This window comes from Oncorhynchus mykiss, chromosome 23 (assembly GCF_013265735.2).
Source record: "Oncorhynchus mykiss isolate Arlee chromosome 23, USDA_OmykA_1.1, whole genome shotgun sequence".
Classification (NCBI taxonomy): Eukaryota; Metazoa; Chordata; class Actinopteri; order Salmoniformes; family Salmonidae; genus Oncorhynchus; species Oncorhynchus mykiss.
In genome coordinates, this window is record NC_048587.1 from 21,567,529 (window position 1) to 21,588,018 (window position 20,490).

Here is a 20,490-nt window from a genome sequence, read left to right on the forward strand (position 1 = left end):
CGCACATATTTGCACCCCCCCTCCCCTCCCCACTCACCAATTTGGTCCTCTGGGATGAGTGACTCGATGGGGGGCTCCAGCTCAGAGCTCTGCCGCAGGTAGCTCTTCATCTGGGTGATGAACTGGCGTAGCGTCTGCAGCAGCTCCAGCCCTGAGGCGTGGCACTGCCAGGCCTGGCAGCCCCCTCCCTCCTGCAAGAAGCTCAAGTAGTCCTGCACTAGGCATCCAAAGTACGAGCCCTTATCCCTGGACAGCTCCAGGACTCTCCGTATGGCCCGTTTCTCAGGGGTTAGGAGAGAGCTGAACACCCCACTCATCTTACGGAAGTGGCCCCTGAGGGCCTGCTGGATGACCATGGCTCCGGCACTGGCTCGTCGTTTGGTGCGCAGCCCGGGAGGGGTGATGGTCAGGTCCTGGTCTTGGTCGTTCTCCACACTCACGCCAAAGTCTGCTTCGTCTTCATCATCGTCTTCCTCCATGCTGCTGTAGGGGTGGGTGAGGGGCAGCACCAGGTTATTGGTGGTGGGTGGGCTGGGTTCAGCGATTGGGGGGAAGAAGCCCTGGGAGAAGTCTACTGAGTCAGTGGAGTCGGTGGAAATACTCATGTCGCTCAGGCGCTGGATGCAGTCCTCTTCTCTTCCGCCTCTTCCTCTTCCGCCTCCTTCCTCTCGGCAGGAGAGGGCTTGGTCTTGAGTGGACGGACTGTTTCCCTCTGTGTTTTCATCGGGGGTGGTGGCGTTTCTCAGTGCCCGCTTAGCCAGACTGAGAGATATGGCGTTCTCAATAGTCTGGTCATCGAGAACAAGACGGCAGTCGACGTCACTTGGGGAGGAGAGGGACAGGGGGATAGAGATGGGGGCACTGATGCTGCGCTTCTTGGGAGGGGAGGAGGAGAGGAAAGAGGAGGAGAGGAAAGATGAGGAAGGGCTGATGCTGAGAGTGGAGCCCAGGCGGGAGAGAAGGCTACTGCCCTTCTCCCTCTCTGCCACCTTCTCCTTCTCTTTGGGGGGATTGATCCAGGATATCTTCTCAGGCATGCTGCGCTGGCGTTGAGGTGAGGCAGGACAACGGGGGGCACAGCAGGGAGGTGGGGGGCGAGGAGGTGGTGGGAGGGAAACTCTGTTAGCCCGGCTCACGCTGCCACAGCTGTTATGATGCTGGGTGCTATTGCCAGGGCTATCACTCTGAGGGCTGTCGCTATGGGGTTGAGGGCTGTCTTTAAGTTGCTCTGGGTTGCTGGTACAGTGCTGTTGTACTTGTACAGTTGTAGCTGTAGTTGTACTGCTATTGTTTAGGTGCTGGGTGTTGTCGTTGTGGCTGGTGTAGGAGGGAAAGGTGTGGTTGCCACCCTCTGGATGGTGAACCTTTAGGAAGAGGGGGTTGATGAAGCAGAGAGCCCCGTTGGACTGGGAACATTCCAGCTGGGACGGGGTGCGGGTGACCAGGGGAGTGTAAACGGATCTCTGCCTCAGGCTAGGTGATTGATCGTGGGTGGTTGTCCTGGACAACGAGGAGAGAGAACTCCTCCTGCGGCAACGCTCAGAGTCCCAGAACCCTGCAGGAGAGAGAGAGGTTCAGACACTACAACAGCAACATTACTATAACATAACACTAACATTACATTAACATCATGCCAATATTATTTCTATGTTGCCCTAACTCACAATAACATTACCGGTCAAACACTGCCAGAGTCAGCCTGATATTACACAACAGCAAAACAGAAGGGTAACATGATACTGTAATATAATATAAACACGTTTAAGGGAGAGTTCAGGATTTTGTCAATGACTCCCTTTATATACTTCCCCAGTATCAGATGAATTTGTGGATACCATTTTTATGTCTCTGTGTTCAGTTTGAAGGAAGTTTCTAACATGCTTTAGCACAATGACGAAGTCTACAGGAACAGCCAGCATTGGCTCGGGAAACTACCTGTAACTTCCTTCATGCTGGAGCAGATCAGTGGCGACCCGTCATTCAGAGCAGGTGGGGCTCGCCACTGATCTGCTCCAGTATGAAAGAGACCATGTTTGTATGAGGCTTTAATAACTCAATTATTAATTATTATTTTTTACAAACTGATGACACATTAATGCCAAAATAACATGAAAAACAGGCAACAAAAAAACATCTTATTTATTATGTTATTTTGGCATTTAAGTCACATATCTGCTTGAAAACCAATCATTCACTTAAAAACATGGTCTCTTTCTTGCTTTCTTGAGGTAGCTCCAAAATGCAGGCGTTTCAGCCTAGCTCAAGTGCTTTATGTGGTGGTGCAGCCAGCAGAAGATACGGAGTGTAGGGGCTGGTAATGTTCTCTAGTTGCGCAGTGATTGGCTCAGTGTTCTGTCACTCATAGGGACCCTACACGCAAAATCCATTGGACATAAACATTACACAACAAATTGGAAATTCCAAATCCAACAATGAGTGGTTTGGAAGGAATCAGTGGCTAACTGAAAGCATTGCAAATGCTATTCAGTGGAGTGGGTGTGTGGTTTAAGGGTCTATTTTCCAAGATTAAAAGGATAAACATTCAACATTGGCCATACTGTCAATCCAGCATGATTTCTGCTGCGTTCAAGACAACTGGGAACTCGGAAATCTCTGACTTCTGTGAAAGTCAAGACTACTGGAAACTCGGGAATTTTTTTTTAGCTCCGACTGGGAAAATACGTTTTGAATGGTCATCCAACTCGGATTTGTAAATCGTATCTCGGGCCTCTTCCCAGAGCCACGACCTGAAGATCACTGACGTTATGAGTCGACCTCGTCATTTTTTCCCGAGTTCCAGGTTGTCTTGAAAGCACCATAAATCCAGAGAACGCCAGATTTTGATAACAAAGGTTGATGACAACATTTGCACACGAAGGACCTCATGTGAGTCCTAAATATACTGTATGCTGCTGCATAAATTATGTAATATGCCAGGTAGATATGTATACTGTAACTAAAACTAATACTAAGTGTATGTTGTGTAGTAAACTGTTAGTAGCCCATGTGCCTCACCCTAATAATTTACATGCTAAAATCGCCACTGGAGCAGATACATACAAATGGTATCGAGAAGTTAATCGGACTCTGGAGAAGTAGATAAATCCGGAACTATCCATTTTAAAAACGGAGGCTACAATAGCCTGATAATAACACGGATACAGCTAAATTACTGAAAAAGTAGGCACAACAATGCCAATACACATCAACGTTACATCATAGAGTCAATGAATTGATGTTATCATACCACGTTATCAATGCCTACGTCACATATTGCAAATAAATACAACCATACCTGCATAATGCCAACACAGTAACGGTCCAATCAGTACGATATAACGTTAACCATAAAGGACTAACGAAGAACAGCGCTGGACACGACTGTACACAGCCACCAACTTCGCAACCAAAGCCATATACCAAACAATGATACTCTATGACAGAACTAAACCTACTGCTACACGAGACACGTCCAACTGAAGAGCTCACACAACAGTGCTGTACTAGACAGAGAAAACTCACTCTATAGAACAATAAAATACACACAGCCGTACCAGACACAGCCAAAGTCACATCACAATGTAAGATAAGAGCAAACATTGACTTACTGTCCTCACAGAAGACAAAGACCAGCTCTGATTTTAGTTGACCGTAGTTTTAGTAGTGTGACAACTTTAGAGCACACTGATGCATCTGTCCAGCCTTGCTGTCGTGTCTCACACACACGGATTGTGTTATGACTCACACATGCTAATAAGTGCGTGGGGGCGGGCTGTCAACAGCGCATTCTCTCCTCCCCCAGTCACCCCCTCACTCGCGCGCCAGCTCTCAGCCAAAGTTGTTCCTACCCAACTCCTCCAGACTTCTTTCGCTTGACTGATTTTCGTTATTCTTTCATTAAGCAGCTCTTCCATTTTCTTAATCAGTTACCTTTACAGTCCATTTTTGTGCCTTAACAATAGCACAGTGGCATTTAATCTGATATTTCTTGTTTTCTGGAAAATATTATTATTGATAACAGTTTAAGAAGTGTCAGCAGCATAGCACCATGCATCCCACGGCTGGCTTGGATCTGAAGTTAAGCAGGGATGGATGGGAGACGAGAGGTGGTTTTGGAGAGCCAGTAAAGGGCTCTCTTTCCTCTGGCCTTAAAGGACAACTGCGCCTTACAACCAGAGAAATTGGTTCTAAACAGCTTGTGGCATTGATATGAGTCAGAAACAAAGTGTAAATGGCATAATTTTGGTCAAAGGCACATCCAAAATTGAGTTTGGCAAGTGAATGCTTCATGATTTAAGGAGGTTGTTTTAGATGACAATTATATCAACAATTCATGCCCCCTTTTGCCTATTAACACGTGGTGGAACCATGTTCTGGGAAAAGACTGGTTTTAAAGGATCAAACCCACCTACCTGGCAAATCTGGCCATGCAAAACGAATTCACCAGACAATCGTGTATCTTTGGCAGTAGCTTCAGGTGCAATGCACATATTGATCAGAAAATAGTTACTCTAGTGAAAATGGGCTTCCGTAAAGTTGTTCAATCATATGGCCAGGATCTGGATGACATCAAACTCTAGATACACGTTCAAACGTGGAGATTGTGCCTGGTGTTGATGACAGCGAGTTGTTTACACTAGCTAGCTAGCTACATTATTGGATAATGCTAGCGAGTTGCAAGGTGTTGTAGAACAAGTGTCTCATGAAACACATTCCAGACACTGGTTCTTGCCATCTTGTCATAACTGTGATTTGACAGAAATATTCACTAGCTAACATTAGATAGGCTGTTCCGGAATCTTTTTTAACATTTTTTATTTTTTATTTTACCCCTTTTTCTCCCCAATTTCATGGTATCCAATTGTTGTAGTAGCTACTATCTTGTCTCATTGCTACAACTCCCGTACGGGCTCGGGAGAGACGAAGGCTGAATGTCATGCGTCCTCCGATACACAACCCAACCAGCCGTACTGCTTCTTAACACAGAGCGCGTCCAACCCGGAAGCCAGCCGCACCAATGTGTCGAAGGCTACACCGTGCACCTGGCAACCTTGGTTAGCGCGCACTGCGCCCGGCCCGCCACAGGAGTCGCTGGTGCGCGATGCGACAAGGAGATCCCTACCGACCAATCCCTCCCTAACCCGGACGACGCTAGGCCAATTGTGCATCGCCCCACGGACCTCCCAGGCGCGGCCGGTTACGACAGAGCCTGGGACAGGGACTCTGATGGCACAGCTGGCGCTGCAGTACAGTGCCCTTAACCACTGCGCCACCCGGGAGGCCTGTTCCGGAATCTTATGGCTTGGGGGTAGAAGTTGTTGAGAAGCCTCTTGGACCTAGACTTGGTGTTCCGGTACCACTTGCTGTGCAGTAGCAGAGAGAACAGTCTATGACTAGGGTGGCTGGAGTCTTTCCTCGAACACCGCCTGGTATAGAGGTCCGGGATTGCAGGAAGCTTGGCCTGGTTATGTACTGGGCCACACACACTACCCTCTGTAGTGCCTTGCGGTCAGAGGCCGAGCAGTTGCCATACCAGGCAGTGATTGCAACCCATCAGGATGCTCTCGATGGTGCAGCTGTAAAACCTTGAGGTTCTGAGGAGCCATGCCAAATCTTTTCAGTCTCCTGAGGGAGAATAGGTTTTGTCGTGCCCTGTTCACAGCGGTCTTGGTGTGCTTGGACCATGTTAGTTTGTTGGTGATGTAGATGCCAATGTACTTGAAGCTCTCAACCTGCTCCACTACAGCCCTGTCCATGAGAATGGGGGCGTGCTCTGTTATTTTCCTGTAGTCCATAATCACCTCCTTTGTCTTGATCACAATAAGGGAGAGGTTGTCGTCCTTGCACCACACGGTCAGGTCTCTGACCTCCTCCCTATAGGCTGTCTCATAGTTGTCAGTGATCAGGCCTACCAGTGTTGTGTCATCAGAAACTTAATGATGGTGTTGGAGTCATGAGTGATTTTAGCTCATTTGTTGTGATTGAATGGCAAATAAACAACCCCCCAAAAAACACCCACATGAAACCACACCCGAAGACAACTCGTTTGCCTTCATTCATGGCCGCTTGCATTTCTTAATGAGCATTGATGAAAAAACGACGCCAAATCAGAAAGTGCAGTTCTCCGTTAAGATCAAATCCCAATGCCCCTGTTCTGAACATAAAATAATGTAGAAAATCACTTGTCTTGGATGAAAATAACACATTCATCCCTAAAGTGTTAATAATACTGTTGTCTGCAAGGGGTGAACTTGTTGCAACTAAAATCCTGTCTCCCGGGTTACACACCTGAGGCACTGGGAGGGTGTGGCCTAACGGGGAAACGTTCTGGTCTAAAAAAACTGTCGGCTGGGAAAATCTAGATTGAGCTGAGGAATATGGAGGCGAGTGAAACCTGAAATACAGGCAGATGATGACAGAGTGAATAAATACTACCAAAGTTCAGCCTCATGGTAAAGAGAAATGTCTGCTTATGGTTCACTGCTTGAAAAACTTATTTATCAAGCATCTGCTAGTATGTCCAGCAAATGTGCACTTCTTTTTCAATCAAGCTCAACTTCTGCTGGTCTGTTAACCATGGTTGAATAGACAGAATGAAAGAAAGTCTACTTTCTCTGAAGCATAGATGGGCTGTGTCTAACTGTATTGAAATCAGACCCACGTCATGGATACCGATCTAGACGTCAGAACTGGTGTCTTTTGTTATGTCCAAAGCCATATTTCAGTGACGCGACATAGCCTACCTATATGAACATCATTAAAATCCATGTGAACCTTCAGTGACGTGCATCTACCTCAACACACACAAACCCAAGCATTGTTTAAGTCTCAAATCGGTCTCCTCACGTTAATCAGAGGGAAAAGCTACACAGTGGGCCTGTTGTGTGAAGATCACTTGAAACCACACCAAAGGAAGTATGTTATCAAATCAGTGTGTCACCGAGGCTAGTATAGGCCTATACATTGGCTCTTTCAGAGGCAGTGCAACATTACAGCTTTGGCACAGAGAGATCACATTGTACAGTGACTGAGTTAGAGGTCTAAGACCCCAGTGAGGCCTACTCGTGGTTCCAGGGCCCCAATACTCCCCTTATGTGCCTAGCAGCCACTGATCTGGGGCTCAGAGAAGCTTCAGATATGTATTAAATCAATACAAATGTACAGTATCAGTCTAGTGGACATTCACCTGCTCCTAGCTTGGCCACCTCCAAGTCTGTTGGCGTCCTGGCTGCAGAGATGGCTTCAGGAAGCTTTAGAGTGAATGGCAAGACATCCCTAAGAGAGAGGCAGACAGAGTCAATATGTGTGATGATTGAGAGATAGAAAGAGCGAATTAATCCCTGTCCCATCTATCTATACACACAACCAGTCAAAAGTTTGGATGCACTTACTCATTCAAGGGTTTTTACTATTTTATACATTGTGAGATCAAAACTGTGAAATAACACATATGAAATAATGTAGTAACCAAAAAATAGTTTTCAACAAATCCAAATATATATGTATATTGTATATATGTCACATTATATAATATATTTGAGATTCTTCAAAGTAGCCACCCTGTGCCTTGATGACAGCTTTGCACACTCTTAGCATTCTCTCAACCAGCTTCATGAGGTAGTCACCTGGAATGCATTTCAATTAACAGGTGTGCCTTGTTAAAAAAGTTAATTTGTGGAATTTCTTTCCTTCTTAATGCGTTTGAGCCAATCAGTTGTGTTGTGACAAGGTGGGATGGTATACAGAAGAGAGCCTTATTTGGTAAAAGACCAAGTCCATATTATGGCAAGAACAGCTCAAATAAACAAAGAGAAACAAAAGTCCATCATTACTTTAAGACATGAAGGTCAGTCAATCAGGAACATTAAGAACTTTGAAAGTTTCTTCAAGTGCAGTCGCAAAAACCATCAAGCGCTATGATGAAACTGGCTCTCATGAGGACCGCCACAGGAAAAGCAGACCCAGAGTTACCTCTGCTGTAGAGGATAAGTTCATTAGATTTAACTGCACCTCAGATTGCATCCCAAATAAATGCTTCAGAGTTCAAGTAACAGACATCAACATCAACTGTTCAGACCTTCATGGTCAAATTGCGCAAAGAAACCACTAATAAAGGACACCAATAATAAGAAGAGACTTGCTTGGGCCAAGAAACAACAGCAAATAGACAGACCGGTGGATATCTGTCCTTTGGTTTAATGAGTCCAAATTTGAGATTTTTGGTTCCAACCACTGTCTTTGTGAGATGCAGAGTCGGTGAACGGATGATCACCGCATGTTTTCAATCAATCATAACCTCTAAGTCTTATCCAAGATTAGCATAGTTTGAATAGCATCAAGTGACCCCTTCTTTATAAACCAATGTAAAAATAAATAAAAAATTGAAAAAAAAACTGTAGTTCTGCTGAGCGATAAGTGCTTTTTGAGGACTGTTCTGTAAAAAAAAAAATTGGATTTCCAAATTATTTTTTTTACACATGAAAAGCATTATGAAATAATTAAAGTAAAATGGTTAGAGCTTTTTAATTGAAATTAAAAGCCCAAAATAGTGAACATCCAATTGCCAAAACTTTGAAAATATTCCATTGTCTCTGTCAGGTCCAATTGCTATGAAATAATAAAATATTTCAGTTGTGTACATTACTATAATTTTTCATTCCTTAAAGTCATCTCAACTCTGCTCAGACACTAGCAGCCAGCCTGCCCATCCTGGTCTCATAGACTAGAGTAACATAGGAAACGTAAATCTAGTACACTGAAATTAGTATGATATGGTTACATAATACAAATGTTACTTAGTAGGATGGTTGGTCGGGGCGGATGGGTGGGCATCTAGCAACCCAAAGGTTGCGAGTTCGAATCTCATCACAGATAACTTTAGCATTTGCGCTAATTAGCAACTTGAACTACTTACATTTTTTCGCAACTACTTAGCATATTAGCTAACCCTAACCCTTCCCATAACCTAACTCCTAAATTGAACCCTAACCCCTAGCCTAGCTAACGTTAACCTAGCTAGAATTCGTAACATATATGTTTAGCAAATTCGTAACATGTCCAAAGTATTGGTAATTCGTGACATATTGTACATTTTGCAAATTCGAATCATAATACAAAATTGTTGATGGACAGCCACAAATGAATACATATCATACAAAATGTAGTGTCTCGGAATTACGTACAAAATAATATGAAACGCTTCGAGACCAGGTTGGCCAGCCAGACAACCATCTAACATCTCTGTATTGTACCGTCTTTAGTCATTCTAGGCTAGCCTGCCTAAGTATGCTGAGAGCTGTATTACAATATTTTTTAAACAAGATTTCAAAGTAGAAAAGGCATACTTTCACGTGCGGTCTCGTGCTGTGTTCATTCCTCATATGCGGCAGCGTATGCAGTCTCTGTGTATCTAACACAACGAAGCAGGCATAAAAGTGTACCCATCTCTGTCCGACCCAGAAAATAACAGGCACAATGGATGATGGTCATTGTAGTTAATTCAGTAGCGGTGCTTGGGTAAATCACTGGGGAAGCCAAGCCAACAAAAAAAAGCATTGTTTGTGCTATAACCTGTTAGTTCATATGCCTTGTGGCCATGATATATAGGCCTAAGGCCGAGATGATAACAATTTAGGAAATAGCCAAATCTGAGCTAGCTAGCCACTGGAGGACAAAAACAAGTTGCCACAATAGGAGTGCCGACAAATCCAAATGGGCTTCCCTTGACACTTTTTTGGTGCACCAGGACCATTCACAGTTTAGCTCGCTCAGTTTAGCGCAACGCTGATTGGCTATTATTTAAAAAAAAATATATATATATATATATCAAGGGAGACCAAATGCTCGCTGGCAGCCCTTGCATTCAAGTTTACATACACCTTAGCCAAATACATTTAAACTCAGTTTCACAATTCCTGACATTTAATGCTAGTAAAAAGTCCCTGTCTTAGGTCAGTTAGGATCACCACTTTATTTTAAGATGGTGAAATGTCAGAATAATAGTTGAGAATTACTTATTTCAGCTTTTATTTCTTTCATCACATTCCCAGTGGGTCAGCAGTTGACATATACTCAATTAGTATTTGGTAGCATTTCCTTTAAATTGTTTAACTTGAGTCAAATGTTTTGGGTAGCCTTCCACAAGCTTCCCACAACAAGTTTGGTGAATTTTGGCCCATTCCTCCTGATCGAGCCAGGTGTGTAGGTCTCCTTGCTCACACACGCCTTTTCAGTTCTGCCCAGTTGTTGTCCTTAAGCAATTTTAACACAACTTTGGAAGTATACTTGGGGTCATTGTCCATTTGGAAGCCCCATTAATTTCCTGATTGATGTCTTGAGATGTTGCTTCAATATATCCACATAATTTTCCTTGCCTCATGATGCCATCTATTTTGTGAAGTGCACCAGTCCCTCCTGCAGCAAAACACCCCCACAACATGATGCTGCCACCCCCGTGCTTTCATGGTTGGGATGGTGTTCTACGGCTTGCAAGCCTCCCCCTTTTTCCTCCAAACGTAATGATGGTCATTATGACCAAACAGTTCTATTTTTGTTTCATCAGACCAGAGGACATTTCTCCAAAAAGTACAAATCTTTGTCCCCATGTGCAGTTGCAAACCGTAGTCTGGCTTTTTTATGGCGGTTTTGGAGCAGTGGCTTCTTCCTTGCTGAGCGGCCTTTCAGGTTATGTTGATATAGGACTCGTTTTACTGTGGATATAGATACTTTTGAACCAGTTTCCTCCAACATCTTCACAAGTTCCTTTGCTGTTGTTCTAGGTTTGATTTGCACAGTTTGCACCAAAGGAAATTCATCTCTAGGAGACAGAACGCATCTTCTTCCTGAGCGGTATGATGGCTGCGTGGTCCCATGGTGTTTATACTTGCATATTATTGTTTGTACAGATGAACGTGGTACCTCCACCAGACTTGTGGATGTCTACAATTTTTTTCTGAGGTCTTGGCTGATTTCTTTTGATTTTCCCATGATGTCAAGCAAAGAGGCAGAGAGTTTGAAGGTAGGCATTGAAATACATCCATAGGTACACCTCCAATTGACTCAAATGATGTCAATTAGCCTATCAGAAGCTTCTAAAGCCATGACATAATTTTCTGGAATTTTCCAAGCTGTTTAAAGGCACAGTCAACTTAGTGTATGTAAACTTCTGACCCACTGGAATTGTGATAGTGAATTATAAGTGAAATAATCTGTCTGTAAACAATTGTCGGAAACATTACTTGTGGCATGCACAAAGTAGATGTCCTAACTGACTTGCCAAAACTATAGTTTAACAAGAAATTCGTGGAGTGGTTGAAAAACAAGTTAATGACCCCAACCTAAGTGTATGTAAACTTCCGACTTCAACTGTACATGGCCTACAAATACAGAGATAGAGGGGCTCTGTTTCGCTCACTCGAATGCTTTCTCAGATGAGATACGGTCCATTCAGCCTCTTGCAAATGTAAGGAAAATCATGAAACACAGAGACGAAAAATGCATGTTTTTTTTCTAAGTAACATTTTTTAGGGAAGCCTGGCTTCTCTTGGCATCCATAAATACCCCGCCACTGAGTGAAAACTATAACTCCCTTCTGCCCAGTGTCCCATATAGTTAGACTAAATTTCTCTCATAAATTGGATTTCTCTGAAGAAAAACAGCATGTTGGGCTCACAAAAAACCCAAACTAAATGTATTTAAAGTAATTGAACTGTCTGTCAATTAGTTGTTTAATAACCCCCCCCAAAACAAAAATATATATATTTTAAAAAATTGCTCAACACTAGTAATTGGAATTGTTATAGTGCAGAGTAGACTGATAATGATAGTTTGAAGAAAACAGTGCAATTGTCTCATAACATGAACTGATGAGGTGGCCAGTAAATGCTGTTCTCTGAACTTCAACTGATTCAGGTTCTTTCAGTAACCTCTGGGCTCCATGTGTTTGTCTTCAAAAGGAATAGGTGATTTATAGCTGGGATGAAAAGGGTACAGTTTTTGGGGGGGTGTGTATGTGTGTGTGTTACCTGCTGATGCAGCAGAAAGCCACAAGATGAAACAGGTCTGCAAAGCTGAGGCCTGATCTCTCCAAGGAGAATGCTGTGGAGAAATGTATATTTAAGGAACCGTGAGACATTTCCATAGGCTATTCCCATAAATCAGAACAGCAATATTCCTAGATGAGAGAAGGAGTGATGTTTTCACTTGGGAACTACAGTGACATACCATACACACTAGAGGTCGACAGATTAATCGGAATAGTCAATTAATTAGGGCCGATTTCAAGTTTTCATAACAATCGGAAATCGGTATTTTTGGACACCGATTTGGCAGATTAATTTTTATTTTATTTTTTTACACCTTTATTTAACTAGGCAAGTCAGTTAAGAACACATTCTTATTTTCAATGACGGCCTAGGAACGATGGGTTAACTGCCTTGTTCAGGGGCAGAATGACAGATTTTTACCTTGTCAGCTCGGGGATTCAATCTTGCAACCTTTCAGTTAACTAGTCCAATGCTGTAACCACCTGATTACATTGCACTCCACGAGGAGCCTGCCTGTTACGCGAATGCAGTAAGACGCCAAGGTAAGTTGCTAGCTAGCATAAAACTTACCTTATAAAAAACAATCAAACATAATCACTAGATAAACTAATAATATCATCAACCATGTGTAGTTATTTAGTGTGTCCTGCGTTGCATATAAATCGATGCGGTGCGTATTCGCGAAAAAGGACGGTCTTGCTCCAATGTGTACCTAACCATAAACATCAATGCCTTTCTTAAAATCAATACACAAGTATATATTTTTTAGTATATATATTTAGTTAATATTGCCTGCTTACCTGGCTCGTTGCGAACTCTGAAGTCTATTTCTTCCTAACAAACTTTGCCAAACTGGGGATGATTTCACAAAAGCGCATTTGCGAAAAAAAGCAATCGTTGCACGACTGTACCTAACCATAAACATCAATGCCTTTCTTAAAATCAATACACAGAAGTATACAGTGAGAGAAAAGTATTTGATCCCCTGCTGATTTTTACGTTTGCCCACTGACAAAGAAATTATCCGTCTATAATTTTAATGGTAGGTTTATTTGAACAGTGAGAGACAGAACAAGAAAAAAATCCAGAAAAACGCATGTCAAAAATGTTATAAATTGATTTGCATTTTAATGAGGGAAATAAGTATTTGACCCCCTCTCAATCAGAAAGGTATCTGGCTCCCAAGTGTCTTTTATACAAGTAACGAGCTGAGATTAGGAGCACACTCTTAAAGGGAGGGCTCCTAATCTCAGTTTTTTTACCTGTATAAAATACACCTGTCCACAGAAACAATCAATCAGATTCTAAACTCTCCACCATGGCCAAGACCAAAGAGCTTTCCAAGGATGTCAGGGACAAGATTGTGGAATGGGCTACAAGACCGTCGCCAAACAGCTTGGTGAGAAGGTGACAACAGTTGGTGCGATTATTCGTTGGTGCGAAACACAAAAGAACTGTCAATCTCCCTCGGCCTGGGGCTCCATGCAAGATCTCACCTCGTGGAGTTGCAATGATCATGAGAACGGTGAGGAATCAGCCCAGAACTACACGGGAGGATCTTGTCAATGATCAAGGCAGCTGGGACCATAGTCACCAAGAAAACAATTGGTAACACACTACGCCATGAAGGACTGAAATCCTGCAGCGCCCGCAAGGTCCCCCTGCTCAAGAAAGCACATATACATGACCGTCTGAAGTTTGCCAATGAACATCTGAATGATTCAGAGGATAACTGGGTCGAAAGTGTTGAGGTGGAGAGACAGGACAACTTCACCGCATCAAAGGGACGAGGGACGGGGCCACGTCAAATCGTCAAATCTTGGGTGAGAACCTCCTTCCCTCAGCCAGGGCATTGAAAATGGATTGTGGATGGGTATTCCAGCATGACAATTACCCAAAACATACAGTCAAGGCAACAAAGGAGTGGCTCAAGAAGAAGCACATTAAGGTCCTGGAGTGGCCTAGCCAGTCTCCAGACCTTAATCCCATAGAAAATCTGTGGAGAGAGCTGAAGGTTCGAGTTGCCAAACGTCAGCCTCGAAACCTTAATGACTTTGAGAAGATCTGCAGAGGAGTGGGACAAAATCCCTCCTGAGATGTGTGCAAACCTGGTGGCCAACTACAAGAAACGTCTGATCTCTGATTGCCAACAAGGGTTTTGCCACCAAGTCATGTTTTGCAGAGGGGTCAAATACTTATTTCCCTCATTAAAATGCAAATAAATGTATAACATTTTTGACATGCATTTCTTTGTCAGTGGGCAAACGTACAAAATCAGCAGGGGATCAAATACTTTCTCTCACGGGATATTTTTTAAACCTGCAAAGAAATCCATGTTAGCAGGCGATATTAACCAGGTGAAATTGTGTCACTTCTCTTGCGTTCATTGCACAGAGTCAGTGTATATGCAACAGTTTGGACCGCCTAATTTGCCAGAATTTTACGTAATTATGACATAACATTGAAGGTTGAGCAATGTAACAGGAATATTTAGACTTTTGGATGCCACCCATTAGATAAAATAAGGAACGTTTCCGTATTTCACTGAAAGAATAATAAAACGTATTGTTTGAGATGATAGTTTCCGGATTCGACCATATTAATGATCTAAGGCTCGTATTTCTGTGTATTATGTTATAATTAAGTCTATGATTTGATAGAGCAGTCTGAGCGATGGTAGGCACCAGCAGGCTCATAAGCATTCATTCAAACAGCACTTTCGTGTGTTTTTCCAGCAGCTCATCGCTGTGCTTCAAGCATTGAGCTGTTTGACTGTTTATCAACTCCCGAGATTAGGCTGGTGTAACCGATGTGAAATGGCTAGCTAGTTAGCGGGCTGCACTCTAATAGCGTTTCAAACATCACTCGCTCTGAGACTTGGAGTGATTGTTCCCCTTGCAGAGGGGAACAATGGGTAACGCTGCTTCGAGGGTGGCTGTTGTCGATGTGTTCCTGGTTCGAGCCCAGGTAGGGGCGAGGAGAGGGACGGAAGCTACAGTGGGGCAAAAAAGTATTTAGTCAGCCACCAATTGTACAAGTTCTCCCACTTAAAAAGATGAGGCCTGTAATTTTCATCATAGGTACACTTCAACTATGACAGACAAAATGAGAAAGACAAAAAAATCCAGAAAATCACATTGTAGGATTTTTAATGAATTTATTAGTAAATTATGGTGGAAAATAAGTATTTGGTCACCTACAAACAAGCAAGATTTCTGGCTCTCACAGACCTGTAACAACTTCTTTAAGAGGCTCCTCTGTCCTCCACTCGTTACCTGTATTAATGGCACCTGTTTGAACTTGTTATCAGTATAAAAGACACATGTCCACAACCTCAAACAGTCACACTCCAAACTCCACTATGGCCAAGACCAGAGAGCTGTCAAAGGACACCTGTAGACCTGCACCAGGCTGGGAAGACTGAATCTGCAATAGGTAAGCAGCTTGGTTTGAAGAAATCAACTGTGGGAGCAATTATTAGGAAATGGAAGACATACAAGACCACTGATAATCTCCCTCGATCTGGGGCTCCACGCAATCTCACCCCGTGGAGTTAAAATGATCACAAGAACGGTGAGCAAAAATTCCAGAACCACAGTGAATGACCTGCAGAGAGCTGGGACCAAAGTAACAAAGCCTACCATCAGCAAGGGCATTGAAGATTAAATGTGGCTGGGTCTTTCAGCATGACAATGACCCAAAACACACCACCCGGGCAACGAAGGAGTGGCTTCGTAAGAAGCATTTCAAGGTCCTGGAGTGGCCTAGCCAGTCTCCAGATCTCAACTCCATAGAAAATCTTTGGAGGGAGTTGAAAGTCCGTGTTGCCCAGCAACATCCCCAAAACATCACTGTTCTAGAGGAGATCTGCATGCAGGAATGGGCCAAAATACCAGCAACAGTGTGTGAAAACCTTGTGAAGACTTACAGAAAACGTTTGACCTCTGTCATTGCCAACAAAGGGTATATAACAAAGTATTGAGATAAACTTTTGTTATTGACCAAATACTTATTTTCCACCATAATTTGCAAATAAATTCATAAAAAAATCCTACAATGTGATTTTCTGGATTTTTAAGTGGGAGAACTTGCACAATTGGTGGCTGATTAAATACTTTTTTGCCCCACTGTATATTGTTACACTGGCAATACTAAAGTGCCTATAAGAATAGTCAAAGGTATATGAAATACAAATTGTATAGAGAGAAATTGTCCTATAATAACTACAACCTAAAACGTCTTACCTGGGGATCTTGAAGACTCCTGTTAAAAGGAACCACCAGCTTTCACATGTTCTGAGCAAGGAACTTAAACATTACTTTTTTTAACATGGCACATATTGCACTTACTTTCTTCTCCAACACTTTGTTTTTGCATTATTTAAACTAAATTGAACAGGTTTCATTTTATTTGAGGCTAACTTGATTTTATTGATTATATTCAGTTAAAATAAGTGTTCATTCAGTATTGTTGTAATTTTCATTATTACAAATACATTTAAAAAATGTTTTTTTTAATTTTTTTAAATAAATCGGCATCGTTTTTTTTTGGTCCTCCAATAATCGGTATGGGCATTGAAAAATTATAAAATCGGTCGACCTCTAATACACACACAAGTTGCATTATCACGAGTAGTTAACTGATCACTGTTTCCCAATGTTTTTCCTTTCATTGTGGTCTTCTGAGACACAACTTAATAGAAAAACTGTTGCTCATACGTTTGGGTCACTACTAAGACAACAGGGTACACATCTGGTGCCTTGCTGGTTCATTTGCCAAGGCATGAAGAGCCAGACACACAAAGGCAACTGTATACAACAAGTCTTTAATAACCCATACACGTGTCCCAGATCTGGAAAAAAGGGATGGACGGAGAGAGAGAAAAAAAATGTATATTTTAATAGAGATTGGGGTATGCAGGAAGTGATAGAGATGGAAGGAAAGAAAGAGGCAAAGAGAGTGAGTAAGGGGGAGAGAATGTTGTATTTACATTTAAGAGGGGAAATTGGGGAAGTGGGTTAAATCCAGACAGCAGGCCAGCGAGCAGTCCCATCTGTACACTGAACTCCATTACTAATGCTTAACTTGGACAAATTCTGAGCTTGAGAAGAGCAACAGGATGTCAAAGTCTGCTGTGTAATGTGAAAACAGTATGTCCACATTTACATAAAAGTACTCTACATTTTCACATTTCTAGCCTGGATACTTGACTCTTGCTGCATCAAACAGTACTCAAGTTAGCAGGAAAAAAATAAACCAACTTATGATAGAGCATCTATACTGAACAAAAATATAAACACAACATGGAACAATTTCAAAGCTTTTAATGAGTTACAGTTCATATAAGGAAATTAGTCAATTGAAATAAATAAATGATGCCTTAATCAATGGATGTCACAAGACGATCCCGCCGGTTGGATGTACTGCCAAATTATCTAAAACAACATTGGAGGCAGCTTTTGATAGAGAAATGAACAATCAATTATCTGGCAACAACTGGTGGACATTCTTGCAGTCAGCAGGCCAATTGCACGCTCCCTCATGCCTTTTAATCAGCTTCTTGATATGCCACACCTGTCAGGTGGATGGATTATCTTGGCAAATAAAAAAATGCTCAATAACAGGAATATAAACAAATGTGTTCACAAAATGTGAGAGAAATGAGCTTTTTGCGTATGGAAAATTTCCGGTATTCTTTTATTTCAGCTCATGAAACCACCACTTTACATGTTGCGTTTATATTTTTGTTCAGCATACATTTGGACAATGTCACTACTCTCCAACATTATTGTTCCATGGCTAAACAATGCCCAGTTGGCTGCCTTGTTCAGTGAGGATTTTTGCAGGAGAGATGCGCGTGTTTTCCAGGCATTTGTCTACACCTAGTACACCCGTTTACATAGAATCGGAGAGCAAGCTGCAACACATACCAGGCTACATCACATTAAGAAACCATACAAAATACCTGGTCAGCCAATTCCTGGGACAACACACCCAACAAATAGTTTAGTCAGATTGTTATATTCAACCCAAGAACATCAAAAGAGAGGCAGCAATATAAAGCCTGGTTTAAGAAGTGAATCTTTGTGTGACTTAACTGCATAACACATAAATACGTTCACTAGGTAAGTATCGGGAAATAGGCTTGGGGAAACACCCAGTGCTCTCTGCATCGACCTCTGAGTAGAGAGAGAAGAGAATAATGTTGAGGCCCAGGTAGAGAAACACCACACACTGTACCGTGACAGAAGCATGTCAACACTGGTGTTGATTTAGAATGGGGGGGAAAACACGTGGGGAAATTAGAGCAAAAGGGATATAGATTAAAATAGAATATTCAAATAATCAGAGGAAAAATAAATGTTGTGTTGAGAAGCTTATAATAACAGGTCTATGGGGGATACATTTGGATGATAAAGATCCCTAATAGATAGGAATTGATAGGCCATGTGCTTACTGCATTGACACTCCTTCACAGGGAAATCTTTGACGGGTGTCTCAGAGTCCTGGTGCATCCGCAGAGAGATCACCTTCCTCCGCAGGGTAGTCGACTTTCTCACCAGAAACGTCTGCAGCCAGGGGGAAAAAGCCCATTGAGAAACACAGACATCAATAAAAACGTTGAAATGGAAAAATCACAGACACTTATGAAGTATGTGTCTCATTTAGTCCTCCATTGTGTGAGAATGTAAGGGTGTCTGTGTATTGTGATTTGTTGCATGAATAGGAGTTTCATTTTTATTTAAACAGAAAAATAAACCCTTGAGGTTAGAAACCTCTGAGGGGGACCTGGCAAGGAAGTAGTCAGTGTGTACATGCAACATATTAGCACAATACATTAGTAATTTTCCTCTATCAGAGCTTTAAACTCAGCAAGCGATACCCTCTCCTCCAGTTTTAAAGTATTTCGACAAAAGGAGAATTATAGGAACATTTATTTTTCCAATTTCATCCTGGCCTTAGGTACTGTGAAAGATAGTAGCAGCTGTTTGTGATACTTCCCACAGTTGTGTCAAGTTGGCTGGATGTCCTTTTGGTGGTGGACCATTCTTGATACAGACGGAAAACTGTTGAGTGTGAAAAACCCAGCAGCGTTGTAGTTCTTGACACACTCAAACCGGTGCACTGGCACCAACTACCATACCCCATTCAAAAGCACTTAAATATTTTGTCTTACCCACTCACCCTCAATGGCTCACATACACAATCCATCCACAATTCATTTGTCTCTAGGTTTGAAAATCCTTCTTTAACCTGTCTACTTTTCTTCATCTAGGGGGCGTCAAGTAGCCTAGTGGTTAGAGCGTTGAGCCAGTAACCAAAGTTTGCTGGATCGAATCCCCGAGCTGACAATGTAAAAAATCTGTTGTTCTACCCCTGAACAAGGCAGTTAATCCACTTCATTGTAAATAAGAATTTGTTCTTAACTGGCTTGCCTAGTTAGAAGGTTGTATTTAAAAAAATGTACACCGACTGAAGTGGATTTAACAGGTGACATCAATAAAGGATCATAGCTTTCACCTGGATAATCTATGTCATGGAAAGAGCAGGTATTCCAAATGTTTTCTACACTCAGTGGTTCTGGTGTACGCAAGGGTTCGGCAGGGGGTACCTTAAGGAACTCAGTCAGGCGTTCAACTTACTCCTGAAAGTTGTTCAAGGTGCAATTTCGAAATTGGGTAGTGCGTCAGCAGTTTTCCTCTTGTCATGTCAGTCATTGCAGACCTTCGAGAGCTATTTATAACTTTTTAGAAATGTCCAGATCAACTATCCCATGTCAGCTATCATTTTTTAGCCCATTGATTTTGTTGTAACGTTTGAGTCACTCAAATATCACATGAACACACATAAGACATGACAAAATGTGTAGAATTATAGGAAATACGGTTGAGTGGTATTTCCTTTGTTATTAATTAAGCGCCAGTGATAGTGTCCAGTATCTTATGGGTGCTTGATGAGGCTTGCATGTAAACAACAACACTATAATCTCTTTAAGAGTCTATTGACACCTACTTTTTTTTTTGTTGCATGGGACACGTCTCAATTCACTGCATCCGCCTGTGTGTGTCTTCCGCATCTGAGGTTGAAAGTGGCAGAGCTACAGCGCTGTTTGTCAGACCAGGAGATATCCTGATAAATCGGTCTGTAGCGTCCGAATGGTTTGGCCTAATAACTAATATGACCACTATGGAAAAGGGGAGACTAACGAACATGATGGTTTTACCGTTTTGCTCTACGACCCCTACAACTGTCACGGTACTCGTCTGAAGGCAACACAGTAATGGTTAAAACATTATATGGAAGTATGAACGTAGTTTTGTGTCCAAAAAATGTATTGTTAAACGTGTCCAAAAACAAATACATTATTTCCTGAGCTTTCTTACATCGCCTAGATATAGGACAGACACTTCAAAACCTTGATTTTTTTTTTTTTACATGTATTAAT

At 42.3% G+C, this 20,490-nt stretch overlaps 1 protein-coding gene across 2 annotated transcripts in view; it reads right to left on the reverse strand.

The window, feature by feature from the left end:
- The window catches only part of LOC110502450 (ras and Rab interactor 2), a 44,319-nt gene that overhangs the window by 7,529 nt on the left and 16,300 nt on the right, over positions 1-20,490 (reverse strand). For both annotated transcript variants that reach the window (XM_036959835.1, XM_036959836.1), the window contains exons 4-7: positions 18,502-18,613; positions 12,024-12,096; positions 7,187-7,275; positions 38-1,555 (exon numbers count right to left, since the gene is read on the reverse strand). In XM_036959835.1, the coding sequence (XP_036815730.1) occupies positions 38-1,555; positions 7,187-7,275; positions 12,024-12,096; positions 18,502-18,613 (1,792 nt within the window). The remainder of the gene's footprint in view (positions 1-37; positions 1,556-7,186; positions 7,276-12,023; positions 12,097-18,501; positions 18,614-20,490) is intronic.